Below are 17143 nucleotides of genomic sequence, written 5' to 3' on the forward strand. Positions count from 1 at the left end.
AATAATGCGTTCTTTTCAGTTTTTGTCGACTTCTAGCTCCTTCGTAGAACCATAGGCTCAAAGTTATCGAGTTCTGATACTTATCAGATTGATCCAAAAGTCAAGAACTAAAAAAAAAAAACCAAAAACATTCACGAACAGAAGACTGACCCAACATACTACAATCTGTTCAAACGTGATTAAAAGGAAAAAAAAAAGAAAGACGAGACAATGATTTGCACTGCATTGGATTTTATTTGTACAAAGCCACGTGTCACAATCAGCATGGTGACAGCCAGCATGTCCACAGTGGAAGAGGACTCACAAGCTCAGCCCTGTGTATATGTAAGAGAGATAGAGAGAGATAGAGAAAAAGAGTGTGTTTAACACGCATGTGCTTGCTGAACGTGGTGTGAACCTTTGCAGCGTGTTGGACAGCGCAAACGTAAGCAATTGTTCTAGGATGGCATTAGCAACGAGCTGTTTGTTAATCACTTCAGGTTAAAATAGTGTCATACCAGTCTGAGCACATCTACGCTAAATTGTACTGCAGCTGTGGGATTTGATGGGGATTTAGAGCGGAGCAGAGGCTCGGAGGACTGTACACGCCGCTTCGCACGTTCCAAAGAAACTCATCTCGATGATGCGCAAACCAAGTTGACTGAATTTGATCTTTAGATTTACATCATTATTTTAGTGTTTTTTTTTTTCCTTCTTCCAGATTCTGGTAAATGTAGCCTAATAGTGTGGAATTCTTTGAAATAAATTCGCAGAAACAAAAACAGCATTGTGAGGTTGAAGGGGGGAAAGAAAGAAAAGGAGGAAAAAAATTAAAAAATATTCCCAGCCAAAATTTCAGACCGTTCCACACGCTCAACAAAAATCATTCAGCATGATTTCAGGGGCGCCCCTTTAACACGGGCAGAAAATGGCATGTGGAATCACCCTTTAGTAGCTTTAAGATCACGCCTATTCCTATAGTCCAAATGAGAAACAGCACCAGCTCCAAACAAGCTGAAACACATGTAAACAAATGCCAAAAAAAAAAAAAAAAAAAACAGCTGCAATACTGTAGTTCTCACAAAAAAAAAAGTGCACCTGCAAATCAACAAAGAGAAAAAGAACAATTCACAAACCCAAAGCAAACTGCAGAGATGAAATGTCAAAACAAAGCCGCTCGTTTAGGGTTTTTCCCCCTTTCTTTTTTTAAAGCAGCCTTTTTAAAGTCGTCCATCCTGAGGGCTTGTCGGCCACACGGCGGTCAGACTGTCCCAAGAGCGAGTGTGCAGAGAGCGTGGCTTTTCTTCATCGTCCGTATACCATCTTGTCGTTAGTTGTTAAGTCCAGATGGATGCTGCGTGTGTGTGTGGTGTGTGTGTGGTGTGTACTTGCATGTATGATGGTGAATATTGCCAGACTGTTGTTTCAGAGTTCATCCCTATGAAAGACAAAAGAGAAAAGAGTTACTCAGGCAAAAACACTCGATCTCTCTCACACACACACAGGGTGACATGCGAATTGACTTTGCCAGTATGCCACATGCTCTTGTTTAGATCTCGGCATTCATTTAATACATTCACACACAATATCTATGGAATCAATTTTGTGCCAAAATGTTCGTACAATACTTTTGAAATATCAAACAAAAACGACAAATCAAAATACAAAAAAAAGTCAATTTTTTTAGACTGGCAAACAAATTATTCGTGTAATTGTGCAAAATATCAGTCTATTACTCTTCAGAAACCTTTTTTTGTTCCGCGTCTTTCTCAGTTTTGTTTGACGTAATTTATTTTGGTTGCGATTCCAGCTTTCTCGTTTGCGCTCCCTGACTTTTTGCTTGCAGTTTTGGCACAAACTTCCCGTGTGGGTGGGCTGTCCAGGAATGCATTCCCATTGGGTAACTTGTGTTTGACTGACAGCTACGCTCAGCGATTCCCTACTTGGATTCTGGCGGACTGTTTGACGAGTGACCGATCCATTGACGGTAAAGAAGGATCGAGTGGACTTCAGTGGCGACTATGATATTGAATTAATTCAACAAAGTGTAAGTGCGGGACAAATGTGTTGTATGTGTTGCAGTAGTGCACATTATGCAGGCGTGTTTAACGTTAGCAAGACAGCTATTATATTGGGTAGTGGAGCTAAGGCTAACATTTGACTTGCCACGAAACACCTGCATAATGTGCACTACTGCAACACATACAACACATCTGTCCTGTACTGACACTTTCTTGAATTAATTCAATATCATAGTTGCCGGGGCGGCACGGTGGTGTAGTGGTTAGCGCTGTCGCCTCACAGCAAGAAGGTCCGGGTTCGAGCCCCGTGACCGGCGAGGGCCTTTCTGTGTGGAGTTTGCATGTTCTCCCCGTGTCCGCGTGGGTTTCCTCCGGGTGCTCCGGTTTCCCCCACAGTCCAAAGACATGCAGGTTAGGTTAACTGGTGACTCTAAATTGACCGTAGGTGTGAATGTGAGTGTGAATGGTTGTCTGTGTCTATGTGTCAGCCCTGTGATGACCTGGCGACTTGTCCAGGGTGTACCCCGCCTTTCGCCCGTAGTCAGCTGGGATAGGCTCCAGCTTGCCTGCGACCCTGTAGAACAGGGTAAAGCGGCTAGAGATAATGAGATGAGATCATAGTCGCCACTGAAGTCCACTCGATCCTTGTTTACCATCAATGGATCGGTCACTCGTCAAACAGTCCGCCAGAATCCGAGTAGGGAATCGCTGAGCGTAGCTGTCAGTCAAACACAAGTTAGCCAATGGGAATGCATTCCTGGACAGCCCACCCACACGTGAAGTTTGTGCCAAAACTGCAAGCAAAAAGTCAGGGAGCGCAAACGAGAAAGCTGGAATCGCAACCAAAATAAATTACGTCAAACAAAACTGAGAAAGACGCGGAACAAAAATAAAAGGTTTCTGAAGAGTAATAGACTGATATTTTGCACGATTACACGAATAATTTGTTTGCCAGTTTAAAAAAAAAAATTGACCTTTTTTGTTTTTTTGTATTTTGATTTGTCGTTTTTGTTTGATATTTCAAAAGTATTGTATGAACATTTTGGCACAAAATTGATTCAGCCAATTCTCAAACTTGATCTACCTGCTCAATCTGATCAAACCAGGATGTTACTGCATTACATAAGCTTAGATCACAAGTCTTGGGTACCAATAAATAAATAAATAAAATAATTGCGATGTTGGATAGAAGGGGCACAATAGACATCCAACTAATCTCTCAAGGCAGAATGGAATAGGAACGACTCCTACTTTCCTTTTAATAAGGATTTTTCTAGGATTGGAACTCTTCAGAATTTTATGCTTCTTAATACTATGGAGTGTCTGCGAAACAAATTCCGTCCCGTCGTTGCTCAGCGTTTGCTCGCATTCAAAATGACAGCAGCAAAATCCGCCATCCTGGAAGACTTTGCCGTGTCAAAAAAATTTCAACTTGAATAAACAAATACCTTTTATTTCATTTATTATTGAAGCTCAGAGTCTGTGGAGCATCCTGTGACCGAGATCTTACTACAGAAATTATAACCTATAAGCACAAGGGGATGCGTTAATATAAACCTGGGTTTCGAACTACAGCTGTCTGTTATAGAAAATTAGTCAACACCATCTGACCAATCAGAATTAAAAATTCAACTGCGATGAGGTATAATCCTTGTTTAAAAAACGAAAAAGGCACCACTGGAATATGGTTCAGATTGCACCGAACATGCGTGTGGACGTTTTCCAACAGACTGTGATGAGGAGGATACACTCACAGGCAGGGCTTTCCACTAAGGCTCATACTAGCCAGCCATGACAAATAAGTAGCCAGCCGGGGGGGTAAACACAAAAACTCCTGTGCACACAGTTCCCAGGATTAAATGCATTTTCCACAGACCATTTATTTATTCATTTTACTCAAAAACAAAGTAAAATGGCAGTAAATATTCTCTCTTTTCTTGCGTATTGCATCATGAGGCGTTCCTGGCTTGTAAATCTCTTATTTTCGGTGCATGACACATTCACGCAGCTGAGCATGCTATGAATTAACAACGACAACGGTCTGCAGTGGGGCGACACAATTACACACTCAGCGAACATTTCTCCATTTGTGTACGAAAATACACTCCAATGACTCAGTTTGGGTTCATTTACAACCAACGGTGTCTTTTGATGCCAGCATGTAATTGAATGAGAGAAGACTGGTTTACCAGAGACAAAATAAGCGTCATCTCTGCTTCCGTTCCCTCCGACGGCCCCGACACACTACTGCCTAGAGCCCTGCACTCCCGCGGGAGTCCCGCGGGACCCGACGCAAAGCAGTGCGGCGCGGGACAAATTTTGAAAGCTCATTGCGGGCGCGGACGGGAGGGGGAGTGCACATTGCAGGCGCGGGCGGGAGAGGTGATAAGCTGCAGTCCCGCTAACTAAAAACGTGTTTAAAATAAAATTTATAAATTATTAATTTATGTCTATCATATATAATTTGTGCTGGATATTTTATTTGGCATAAATAAAAACATTTTAAGATGCCTAAATTTGCAGATGTGGTCTAATCTCGCGTACGTTTCCGATTCCTTTCCGCTCTTCCGTGTTTGAGATCTCCGATCATGGCAGAAGAGCAGAGCTCCTCTAGTGAAGCTCACAGTGCTTCAGAAGTAAGTGCTGCTTTAAAAAGAGGTACATTTACCATTAAAAAGTCAAGAGTATTAGTCCTAAGTATTAAAAAGTATTAACTAGTATTAAAAAGGACTGTATCGCACAGATTGTTCAATTTAAAGCGAGAAATAGACAGTGTATAATCTGAGGAGCTGGTTGTGGTTGCGCAGCACTTCATATGAGAGGAGAATGAAATCGCGGTTGGAATCATAACGCCAGACTCGGAAGTGGGAGTGCGCAAAGCGAGAGCTGTCAATCAAAGCGAGAGCTGTCAATCATGAGCGCATGCAGCACTCAACTTGGAATGTGTCAGCAGAATGTCAGAGTGAGTCTAAACCATAAACTTACAATAAATGAAGGATCGGTCAGTGGAGAGCTCAGCTAAGCTCAGCATGTTTAATTCCCCAAGCCAATGACAAGAACTTTCGTGAGAAATGACGCGAACGTCTGCATCATGCAGGATTTGCGGGCGGGAGCGGGACAAAATATGGCAGGCGCAGGCGGGAGCGGAACTGAAAAATCATAATTCTTTGCGGGAGCGGGGGGGAGCGGGACTGCACAATGCGGGCGCGGGCGGGACTGAAAATTCTGTCCCGCGCAGACCTCTACTACTGCCTCCGCCGAGTGCGCGCACGCACACCGCATGTCGGGGCCGCGGATGAGTTACTCTCCCTCGATCAACGAAGTTGACGGGGAATTTGTGGTTATTATCGGTACAAACAGCGCGAATCACAACATAAATGAGTGCGGTTCAGTTTGACATTATTGTCAGTCCGTTAGATAAACATTTAATTTTATTAAAATCGAAAATTAATATTTAGAGCCTGTGGGCTACAAAAATAGTCATTAAAGTAGCCGGCTGGACTTAATTGTGTAGTCGGCTGTATGGCCGGCAGCCGGCGCTTGTGGAAAGCCCTGCTCACAGGCCACTTTAATAGGAACGTGTTCTTGATTCTAAGATCTCTGTTCTTGGCTGGCAGGAGTGGAACCCAGTGTGGTCTTGTACTATTGCGTGCTGACATGCTTTTCTGCTCAGCACGGTTGTAACGAGTTGCTATATCCTTCCTGGCAGCTTGAACCAATCAGGCCATTTTCCTCTGACCTATCTTATCAACAAGCCGTTTGTTTCCACCCACAGAACCGTCGATCATTCGAGGTTTTTTGTTTTTCGCACCATTCATTTAGTGTAAACTCTAGAGACTGTTGTGCGAGAAAGTCCCAGGAGATCAGCAGTTTCTGAAATACTCACACCAGTCCATGTGACGCAGTGAAAGTCACACTTTTTTCCTGTTCTGATGTTTCAAGTGGAGGTGTCTCCCCCGTAACCCGGTACATTACATTTTCTAAATGTTCAGGGGTTTCATACTTAACATCTTGTACTCACAAGTCTCACTATCGTGTATTCTTTGATTATCCAGTATTCTATCCCGTCACATTGGATTAACGTTATATTTTCAAATGAAATTGATCTAAAAAGCCCGGAACTCCAATTACGGAGTATACCTCGGTGTGACGTCACAAAGAAATCCTGTGTGGCGGAACGAGTGCCATCTCGAGTAAAATGTGGGTCATAAAACAGAAGCAAAGCTCAAAAAAAAAAAAACCTGAAACGTATACAGTGTCAGCTTAAAGGAACAGTCCACCGTACTTCCATAATGAAATATGCTCTTATCTGAATTGAGACGAGCTGCTCTGTACCTCTCCGAGCTTTGCGCGACCTCCCAGTCAGACAGACGCAGTCAGACGCGCTGTCACTCCTGTTAGCAATGTAGCTAGGCTCAGCATGGCCAATGGTATTTTTTGGGGCTGTAGTTAGATGCGACCAAACTCTTCCGCGTTTTTCCTGTTTACATAGGTTTATATGACCAGTGATATGAAACAAGTTCAGTTACACAAATTGAAACGTGGCGATTTTCTATGCTATGGAAAGTCCGCACTATAATGACAGGCGTACTAACACCTTCTGCGCGCTTCGGCAGCGCATTGATACGGAGCTCAGATATCAATGCGCTGCCAAAGCGCGCAGAAGGTGTTAGTACGCCTGTCATTATAGTGCGGACTTTCCATAGCATAGAAAATCGCCACGTTTCAATTTGTGTAACTGAATTTGTTTCATGTCACTGGTCATATAAACCTATGTAAACAGGAAAAACGCGGAAGAGTTTGGTCGCATCTAACTACAGCCCCAAAAAATACCATTGGCCATGCTGAGCCTAGCTACATTGCTAACAGGAGTGACAGCGCGTCTGCCTGACTGGGAGGTCGCGCAAAGCTCGGAGAGGTACGGAGCAGCTCGTCTCAATTCAGATAAGAGCATATTTCATTATGGAAATACGGTGGACTGTTCCTTTAAGAAACGAAAAGGTAGAGGCAAGAAATTGTAAAATAGATAAATAAATAGCTGTTAAGTTATATGTTTTGACAATAAAACAACAGTGTTTTTCTTCTAATTTTATCATACGTGACATGACTGGTTCATCTATAAAGGTGGGATGACTAATATAAGTACCGATTAATAAAATGGTGGACGTGACGGATGTGTCTGTGAAACTGGAACAAAAAAAAGCTAAGATTATACATTATGCAAATAAATAACACAAATGGTATTGCGGGACGGAACACTTGTTATACATGAGATGGAACAGCATATAAAAAACCCGGAAGGCAAATACAAGAAAATCTTTTTCACGGTCCGGTTTCCATCAAATCGTGCGCTCTGATTGTCTCGCGAGCGGTCCGGAATCCTACGATACGAACCCCGGTTACAGTCCTGTGACGACTTGCTCGTTTACAACAACAAACATAGTAGCAATTTGTCAACATTTATTTTCGCATTTCTCAGTATAATAGCATGGATAGCGATAACGACAGTGTTCATGGCGAAAGCGAGTTTTACTACCCTGAGGAAGACGAAATAAAAGAAAACGTTTCAGGAGAAAGCCGAAAACAAACTTGTAGCAGGTTTGTTCTAAATATGGTTTCCGTTTCGGGTGATCTCATTTTCTGTTATTTTATTTTTTTAAAAATAATAATTTATTTACCAGCTTCAGGTCGTTCAATCCCGTGAAATACCGTGACGAAGGTCTTGAAAATACTGACTTCGGCCCAGAGACCTCCGTTAGGGTATTTCACAACACAGACCTCCCAGCTGGTAAATAATAGATTTTTTTTTTCGCGGTGCAGTTTCCATCAAATCCTGCGCTCTGATTGGCTGGCAAGGTTATGGACCTCTGGCGACTCGTTTGTTCACAACAAAACATAGCATTTTGTGTCAACTTTTATCTTTTTTTTTGTATAATGCTATCAGAAAACACATTTTTGCATTTCTCAGCCTAATAGCATTAATTTTACAGCATGGATAGCGATAACGACAGTGTTCACAGTGAAAGCGAGTTTTACTGCCCTGAGGAAGAAGAAATTAAATAAAAGAAAGCATTTCCGGAGAAAGCTAAAAACCTGTAACTGTTGCTAACGCCGAGCAAACACATGGCTGAATCCTGAATGACTCCTATTTGTATAAATAGGGGACTGCATAGGCGGCAAAATGTAGTTGTTTTCCTGCCATGGAAGTGCACTTGTATACCGAAGAGAAAGCAATTTGCATTACAGCCGTGAATGAGGATTCAAAATGGCGGCTCGGCTCGGTTTTCCCTTTCGGGCGCTCTCGTTTTCTGTTAGAATTTGGTAAAGAAAAAAATAAATATATTATTTACCAGCTTAAGGTCGGTCCGTATGGTGAAATAGCGTGACCTCAGCCCAGAGGGCCTCGCTCAGTACTTTCAAGACCTCGGTCACGGTATTTCACGATACGGACCTCCCAGCTGGTTGGTTGCATGCATACATACATACATACACGTGACACCACATTAAAAACACATGACGGTACTGTTCCGCCCCGGGTTATGGGAGATGCCGAAGTGAACGTTAACTGAAGTGCTTGATTTGCATCTGCATGATGCATCGTGCTGCTGTCAAGGGATCTGCCGATTAGAGAACTGCAGGTGGGTGTATGGGTGCTCCTAATAAAGTGGCCAGTGAGTGTATATACTCTCAACAGTTTTGGAACCTGCGAAAAAAAAAATTTTTTTTAAATCTTCACACTAATCTTTGGGTGTAAACTCTACTTATTGGAGACGTGCTTCTCTTCTAAAAGCATTAAAAGTATAAAATCAAGCCATCGCAAGATGCAATGAAGAAACTGGTTTGGTGTATTCAAAATGTACAAAAAAAAAAACAAAAAAAAAAACTTTCGTTTCCTAAAACAGGAGAAGAAAGTTAAAGGGGGGGGGACCAAAAAAAAAAAAACACGTGCGGGCGCTTGTCATTGTATGGAGAAAGTGCACAAACAAAAAAAAATAAACAACAGGCGACTAGCAGCAAAGGCAGCCTTTTCTTGCTCCAGACCACATCATTTCACCTGTTCCCTGGGGAAAGGAGGGAGGGGGAAGAGAGGGACAGGAAGTCACTTCCACCTGGACCACTGCTTGTCTTTGTCTGTTAAAGGCACATAAATCACCCCCATGAGGGGCTTCATTTTGGTGCTGCCGTCCTCCAGCTTGTCATGCTGCTCCAGCATCTGGTTCCCTCCAGCTGGTCCGACTGGCAGGATGAGCCGCCCGCCGGGCTTCAGCTGGTCCAGTAACTACGGGAGACACGCAACAACCTTACTGAGTACGCATGCGGCAATAAGCGCGAACGCTTGTTATTAGGAATAACAACTGTACCGTGTCAGAATAACGACTACGTGTCGGTGTATCGTTGTATGAATGTACGCACGTTGAAGCTACGCTTGAGTTTCTGGGTGGAACTTACAGCCTGTGGAACAGAGGGAGCTGCAGCTCCGACGTGTATCGCATCATAGGGCGCCTCCTCCGGATAGCCCAACCTGCCATCGCCAACTGCAAACACACACACACACACACAAAAATCAGCTCCTATAACCGATCTCAACGTCCCGCTTCTTCTATGAACAGATGGGCAGGTTGCCGCAGCGATGCCACCCTTGCTGTGATGCTACTTGAGTGCGGAAAGAGACCAGGATTCAGACACGCAACGCTGAGTAATTAGGCACTCGTGCCTTCGTATTTCAAACAGAACCTCTTTACTGTCTTAGCAGCTTGACAAAATGGAGCTAAAAAGGTAACCCAAGAGACGATCATTCAGTAGATGCAGATCGTCCTGCAGGCAAATTTATGAGAAATTAAATAAGGAAGTGTGAGCGTCTGTACTCGTGCCAAGATTTGGATCAGAATTCAAAAATCACAGAGCTGCTGCAACACTGGTGTGACGAACCTGGACAATTTTGAATTTAAAACCTCCAGACTAATGAGATTTTTGGACAAGTCCTACATGTGGTAACTAGCAAGGATGAATTCCAAGCCGTGGTAAGCTCGCTTGCTCTCCGGCCCCATCTAAACATATACTGCGGTGTCTGAAAACACAATTTAAAAACGCACGAGTATGCCAGCTCAGTAGGTAGCGAATGACGACGGTATGTCAAACACCTCAGGAATAACGTTAATAGACGGTTAACGAGAGGTTTAGGGGTCGACCGATAATCGGCCTGGCCGATATATCGGGCCGATATTCTGCGTTTTTAAGGTTATCGGTATCGGCCATAATTTCCACCGATATGCCGATAACATTTAGTCTGGCTTGCCAGTAAAATATCAGGTACATATGGCAACGCAACGCTTGCTGAAAACGATGCAATACACATGCCACACCTCTACGTGCGCTGTAAGACGGTCCCATCGGAGACACCAGAACAATAGAAGTAGGACGCATGAAGCACTCACATGAAGCACTCACAGGAACAAGCACACAACAAGATGATGGCTGCGACTACGCGAGGAAATCGTGCCTTCTGTGTGTACAAATTAGTTTTAGTAGTGTGCATAGTTTTATTTAACTTAATTTTCTTATTGTGTGTGAACATTTTGAAAAGCATTTTTATTAGGGCTGTCAAACAATTAAATTTAATCGCGATTAATCTCAATTTCATATAGTTAATCGCAATTAATCGCATTTTTTAAAATCTATGTAAAAGAATAAGGCTTTTAAAGTGAAATGTTACAATTAAAATGAACACATTTTATGCTAGAAGTACTTGTTAAAAACTGCTGGGACAAGAGAAAATGGTAAGGGAGTTTATTCACTCTCATACTAGGCTAGCCTAGTAAACTAGACCCACCCGCCTAGCGGCCAAAAACATTTTTTGCCTAGCGAGTGGGTCTAGCCTCGCACCATATCAACAAAAACACCCCGGGCATCAAATCGTGCCCGCCAATCACAACGCAAGGTTTTTGTTTGGATTCTTTAGGCGGGCTTTTGCAGGAGTGACGACAAAGCTGCGCGACGCTGGAGAAAGCGCAACAGGAAAGATGGCTACGGCTAGTGAACAGCGCGCGTTTGACTCCGCTTTGGAATCAGTTTTAGAAGAATTAGACTTGGAGTTTTCGTTGAAACATGAGCAGGAAGAGGCTCTCCGCTCATTCCTTTTCAAGAAGGATGTTTTCGCTGTTTTCCCGACCGGCTATGGCAAAAGTCTGATCTACCAGCTGGCTCCGCTCGTAGCCAAAAGGATGGGGCTAGTTTGTGCAGTACGAAGAATTAATAAACAGCTTTGAAACATTACTTTTTGATTGTTTCTTATTTTCCCGTTATTTTAAATTTAAGGGAAATTATTTCACCAAACACCACTAAATAAAAACTCTCAAAAACAGTTTAAGCAAACCCTTGAAAAACACTTGAAAAAAAATAAGCGTATGTTAAGTATGTGGTACAGACTCCAAACTTGTGGTCATTATCTCCAAACTTCTTAATATCTAGAACCTGTTTATTAATTAATACGCATTTTGAAAAATTATTTATTTCAAGGCCTCCCCCACTGCTTTCTGTTGCTCTGACTACGTCACAGTCACTGTTGCGCTGATTGGTCAGAGCGTTGGCCTATACGCACAGAGACAGTTTGAAAGACAGCGGTTTGTTCCTACCCACACCCTTCAGAAATGTCTACGGATCGAGGCCAGACTGAGGCCCAATCCCAATTCTAATTTCTACCCCTCCCCCTTCCCCTTGAAACTGAGCTACAAGGGATAGGGCTTGAAATTCAACCCTTACATATTGGGATAGCCCTTCAACGATCGCATACGTCATCGCGTACCTCCGTCAGCGTTTACGTTAGCAAAATGCGACCAAATGCGTCATTGGCTGCGACCAGCCGCTACAGTCAGAGCCAGAAATCTCTGCTGGCAGGGTGTGATTTGTTAACTAACACCACTGAATGGGATATCTTTGGCGCTTCGTGCACCACATCCGACAGAATGAGGTGTCAGAACACTCATGTAAACAATAAAAGCGAGAATAACAGAACAAAACGTACGCAGTCAAGCAACCGAAAACAATACTCACTCCCAAAGCTTTTTAGCAGCAGCTTGGATTTCAGAAATCGCTGCTCATTCTCAGCTCGAAAGCGAATCAAGCGGCGTGTTTCCTCTGGATAACAACTTAAAACACGTAAATAATGGAGAAAATACATTTATGACAATCTTTCGCCGCGGGAACCGCCATCTTTATGAAATCCGCATGAAATCTCGCTGAAATCCGCATGGCATTGTGGGAAATCACTCAAACCCCTTCGTTCGGAGTCAGCTCCAGGAAAATCTCCGTTTGGAGGGGTACAGAAGCCCTCCCCCTTCCCCTACCCCTCCGCGTTAACTGGGATTGGGATACCCCTACCCCTTCACGTGAACGCGCAAAATGGAGGGGAAGGGCCAAGGGGTTGGTCCAAGGGGTGAAATGGGATTCGGCCTAAATATTCACATTTAGTCTGGCTTGCCAGGCTAATACTAGGCAGTACTGAACATACAAAACACAAAATTGGATTTTGTGATGGATTAGGGAGCTGTAGTCTCAAATATAAAACATGTAGACACATGCTACTGTGTCTCAGTTCAGACATGTGTGACACAAGAAAATAAAAATGAAATAAAACTTCAATTGTGCTGGAGTTGTATTCAGTCACAGCCTGTAGGACTTCACAGTGCTGTGCAAACAAAAATAAATTGCAGTTGGACTTCAATAAAAGACATTTAGTGTCCTATCACAGTGCTACAGCATACTGAAATCTCACTTTACAAAATTATTTTAAAACTGCAAAGTGCATACCAAAACCAACTCAATCACACTCTACTTTTGAAATGAAACTTTTGAAATGAAACTTCCCGTTTAACAGACCTTTCTCCATCACTCACACTTACTGAAGCAGCGCGCGACAAGCCTCAACAGGAACTACGGGTGACTCGCAGGGCCAAATTAGAATTTGCGTTAACGCCACTATTTTTTTTTTTAATCGCGATAAATTGAGATCACGTTAATGCGTTATTATCGTGTTAACTTCGACAGCCCTAATTTTTATATAATTTATATAACTTTTTATATTTTGTGTGTGAACGTTTTGAAAAGCAGTCTTATCCAATAAAAAAAAAAAAATTCAAGAAATGGTTCAGTTACTTGTTTATTTAAAAGAAAAGCTGTATACAAAAGTGAATGCAATGCAGTGGTTCATACAAAACAGCGAGAGTGCTGCTTGTTCTAGTCATGTGGTTGTGACGTCATCGTAAACAAATCCGTTCTACTCATCCAGACGACTTCGCAACGGCACCGTTGCCAGATTTTTCCACTCTGGAACCCCTTCTCGTTTTGGGGCACCCAAAACGCCGGTGCCGTGTGGACGCCAGGCCGAAACGATAAACAATTTTATCAGATTCACCTGAATCCGTTGCCGTGTGGACAGCCTCTTAGAAACCGGCTCTTCCATTACTGCTGTTTCTTCCACGTTTTCTTGATGAGGTGTTCTAGAAACGGCACTAAAACTTAGCTTCGAAGCCACAAAATGCAACTTTGATGGGGAAAAAATATATATAATAAATTGCTGACCTCTTCACGTCAAAAGAAGGAGGTAAGTTTTGCTTGTTATGACATGGCGAATTATTAACACAAGAGGAAATACTTGTAATTCGCAACTAAAAAGACTGCAGCTACACTGACAGCTTGAACATGCTTTCTAGTGCGACTGTGTTGCGCTTGCGCAGAACGGTGTCAGTCCTGCGCGCCTTACGAGCTCCGGCACGCGCGCCGTTAACAAAGAACACCTGTCTTTAATCAATGAACTATGTTTGGGCTATTTAAGGACCGCGCCCATGCAAGGACGATGCCAAGTAGGAACGCGAAAAAACCGAAAAATACATTTCTCCATTCGGAAAACCGGAGATTTTCAAGAGTTTTGTCAAAGACTTTCATCTATATACAACTGTGGAACTTTACCTTACCAAGAAGTTTGATGCGTCCTGATGATATCAGTGTCGGGTCGTCCTTCTTAACGTTGTTGACCGAGTCGTCCACCAGTTCCTTTATGTGATCGATCCCAATGACTTTTCCCTTTGGCCCCACCTACAGTTCAAAACACAATATGCTGATAAATTATACCAATTTCATGGTGTTAGATTACAGGAATGACGAACTGCTTGCTAGTTAAGGTTGTGTCATCTGAAAGAGCTCATTAAAAGAGGTGAAATTTGGGGTGGGGGGAGGGAGAGATACTCTAAGAAGCCGATTTGCGACTCACCATTCTGGCGAAACAGACTGACAGGATGCCACTGCCTGATCCCACATCCAGGGCTTTGGCACCTTCATATAGCTGATCATGTAACAACTCCAGTGCATATGCATGCTACACACACAAAAGAGACATCAGCACCTGTTCTCATGGCAGTAGTCCAACAGTATGCTATTTGGATTCAAATGACCGGCTTTGTTCACAAGTCTGATGCCTGTTATGTACAATCAGCATTTAGAGGCGATCAAAGCAGCTGTTGTACTAAAAAAAAAAAAAAAAATCTGATGGATGGGGGGAAAAAAAAACAACAACTTCATTCGGTGGAACATATCCAAATGATATCTAACTGCAGTCCCACAGACCCATCTTGAGCAAAGCCTCACAACGAGTGCAAGAAAGTTAGTATGAACCAAGAGGAATGAAGGCTGCCTGAAACCATGTAGAGTATATTCTCATTTTTTAGATTGTCGAATGATGCTGAATGCATCAAAACTTTGAAAATACATACATACAGGAAGCAGAAAAAGTTATTTTAAAAAAAAAGCAAAAACGTTTTATATTTTAGATTCTTTGAGGTAGCCACCTTTTACAACCCCGATTCCAGAAAAGTTGGGACAAAGTACAAATTGTAAATAAAAACGGAATGCAATAATTTACAAATCTCAAAAACTGATATTGTATTCACAATAGAACATAGACAACATATCAAATGTCGAAAGTGAGACATTTTGAAATTTCATGCCAAATATTGGCTCATTTGAAATTTCATGACAGCAACACATCTCAAAAAAGTTGGGACGGGGCAATAAGAGGCTGGAAAAGTTAAAGGTACAAAAAAGGAACAGCTGGAGGACCAAATTGCAACTCATTAGCTCAACTGGCAATAGGTCATTAACATGACTGGGTATAAAAAGAGCATCTTGGAGTGGCAGCGGCTCTCAGAAGTAAAGATGGGAAGAGGATCACCAATCCCCCTAATTCTGCACCGACAAATAGTGGAGCAATATCAGAAAGGAGTTCGACAGTGTAAAATTGCAAAGAGTTTGAACATATCATCTACAGTGCATAATATCATCAAAAGATTCAGAGAATCTGGAAGATCTCTGTGCGTAAGGGTCAAGGCCGGAAAACCATACCGGGTGCCCGTGATCTTCGGGCCCTTAGACGGCACTGCATCACATACAGGCATGCTTCTGTATTGGAAATCACAAAATGGGCTCAGGAATATTTCCAGAGAACATTATCTGTGAACACAATTCACCGTGCCATCCGCCGTTGCCAGCTAAAACTCTATAGTTCAAAGAAGAAGCCGTATCTAAACATGATCCAGAAGCGCAGACGTCTTCTCTGGGCCAAGGCTCACTTAAAATGGACTGTGGCAAAATGGAAAACTGTTCTGTGGTCAGACGAATCAAAATTTGAAGTTCTTTATGGAAATCAGGGACGCCGTATCATTCGGACTAAAGAGGAGAAGGACAACCCAAGTTGTTATCAGCGCTCAGTTCAGAAGCCTGCATCTCTGATGGTATGGGGTTGCATTAGTGCGTGTGGCATGGGCAGCTTACACATCTGGAAAGACACCATCAATGCTGAAAGGTATATCCAGGTTCTAGAGCAACATATGCTCCCATCCAGACGACGTCTCTTTCAGGGAAGACCTTGCATTTTCCAACATGACAATGCCAAACCACATACTGCATCAATTACAGCATCATGGCTGCGTAGAAGAAGGGTCCGGGTACTGAACTGGCCAGCCTGCAGTCCAGATCTTTCACCCATAGAAAACATTTGGCGCATCATAAAACGGAAGATACGACAAAAAAGACCTAAGACAGTTGAGCAACTAGAATCCTACATTAGACAAGAATGGGTTAACATTCCTATCCCTAAACTTGAGCAACTTGTCTCCTCAGTCCCCAGATGTTTACAGACTGTTGTAAAGAGAAAAGGGGATGTCTCACAGTGGGGAAACATGGCCTTGTCCCAACTTTGAGATGTCTTGTTGTCATGAAATTTAAAATCACCTAATTTTTCTCTTTAAATGATACATTTTCTCAGTTTAAACATTTGATATGTCATCTATGTTCTATTCTGAATAAAATATGGAATTTTGAAACTTCCACATCATTGCATTCCGTTTTTATTTACAATTTGTACTTTGTCCCAACTTTTTTGGAATTAGGGTTGTACTTCGATGACAGCTTTCACCTGGAATGCCTTTCCCACAGCATCAAAGGAGTCCCCATATACACTGGCTGCTTTTCTTTCACTCTGCAGCCCAAACCATCTCAGCTGGGTTTACATCAGGTGATTGTGGAGGCTGGAGGTGTGTTCTGGGTAGGGATGGCGAAAACTAAAAAAAAAACTTGACCGACCACCGAGCCTCATTAGCCGGTTAACCTACGAGTTTAAAATTCTAGAATTGGAATTATTAGAATCTATTCTAAATCTAACCGCGAGCATCCGCACATTCAGTCCCAGTCGCTGCCCTCCACTCAGATTACCTTTTCTACAGCGTGAAACATTTAGTCAAACGCGGCACTGATGTCGAGGGGTTTGTATTGGAGCGGAGGACAAATGGCTCCAGCTTAGAGACAGTTTCAGTTGGCCATGATGGCGTTGAAAATAAAGTCAAGTTCTAGAAGTACATAACATTCAGTGATGGGAATAACGGCGTTAAAATAAAGGCTGTTATAATGCCAAGTAATCTAATTAATTAGCTACAATCGTTAGAACGCCGTTACCAATATCAACACGCCATTACTGCATGGTATTGAAGTTGCTCTGAAGCCGTCACCGACTTGGCTCACAGACATAAAAGCTGCGTTTGTCACTCCCCCTCCAGACACCGCTGTCATTTCATTCTCTCCCCTTCCCTTCAAAAGTC

General features: G+C 42.7%; 1 protein-coding gene across 3 annotated transcripts in view; it reads right to left on the reverse strand.

Annotated features, from left to right (window-relative positions):
- Nucleotides 1-214: 214 nt before the first annotated feature.
- The window catches only part of pcmt (protein-L-isoaspartate (D-aspartate) O-methyltransferase), a 30854-nt gene continuing 13925 nt past the window's right edge, over nucleotides 215-17143 (reverse strand). The window contains exons 4-8 of one of the 3 annotated variants that reach the window (XM_060913967.1): nucleotides 14266-14370; nucleotides 13970-14090; nucleotides 9450-9535; nucleotides 9154-9279; nucleotides 215-1417 (exon numbers count right to left, since the gene is read on the reverse strand). In XM_060913967.1, coding sequence (XP_060769950.1) covers nucleotides 1412-1417; nucleotides 9154-9279; nucleotides 9450-9535; nucleotides 13970-14090; nucleotides 14266-14370 — 444 coding nt within the window. In that variant the 3' untranslated portion in view covers nucleotides 215-1411. Of the gene's footprint in view, nucleotides 1418-9054; nucleotides 9280-9449; nucleotides 9536-13969; nucleotides 14091-14265; nucleotides 14371-17143 lie in introns of all 3 variants that reach the window. The other 2 variants (XM_060913966.1, XM_060913965.1) reach the window with 2 other exon arrangements.

Source organism: Neoarius graeffei, chromosome 2, assembly GCF_027579695.1.
Source record: "Neoarius graeffei isolate fNeoGra1 chromosome 2, fNeoGra1.pri, whole genome shotgun sequence".
NCBI classification, from domain to species: domain Eukaryota; kingdom Metazoa; phylum Chordata; class Actinopteri; order Siluriformes; family Ariidae; genus Neoarius; species Neoarius graeffei.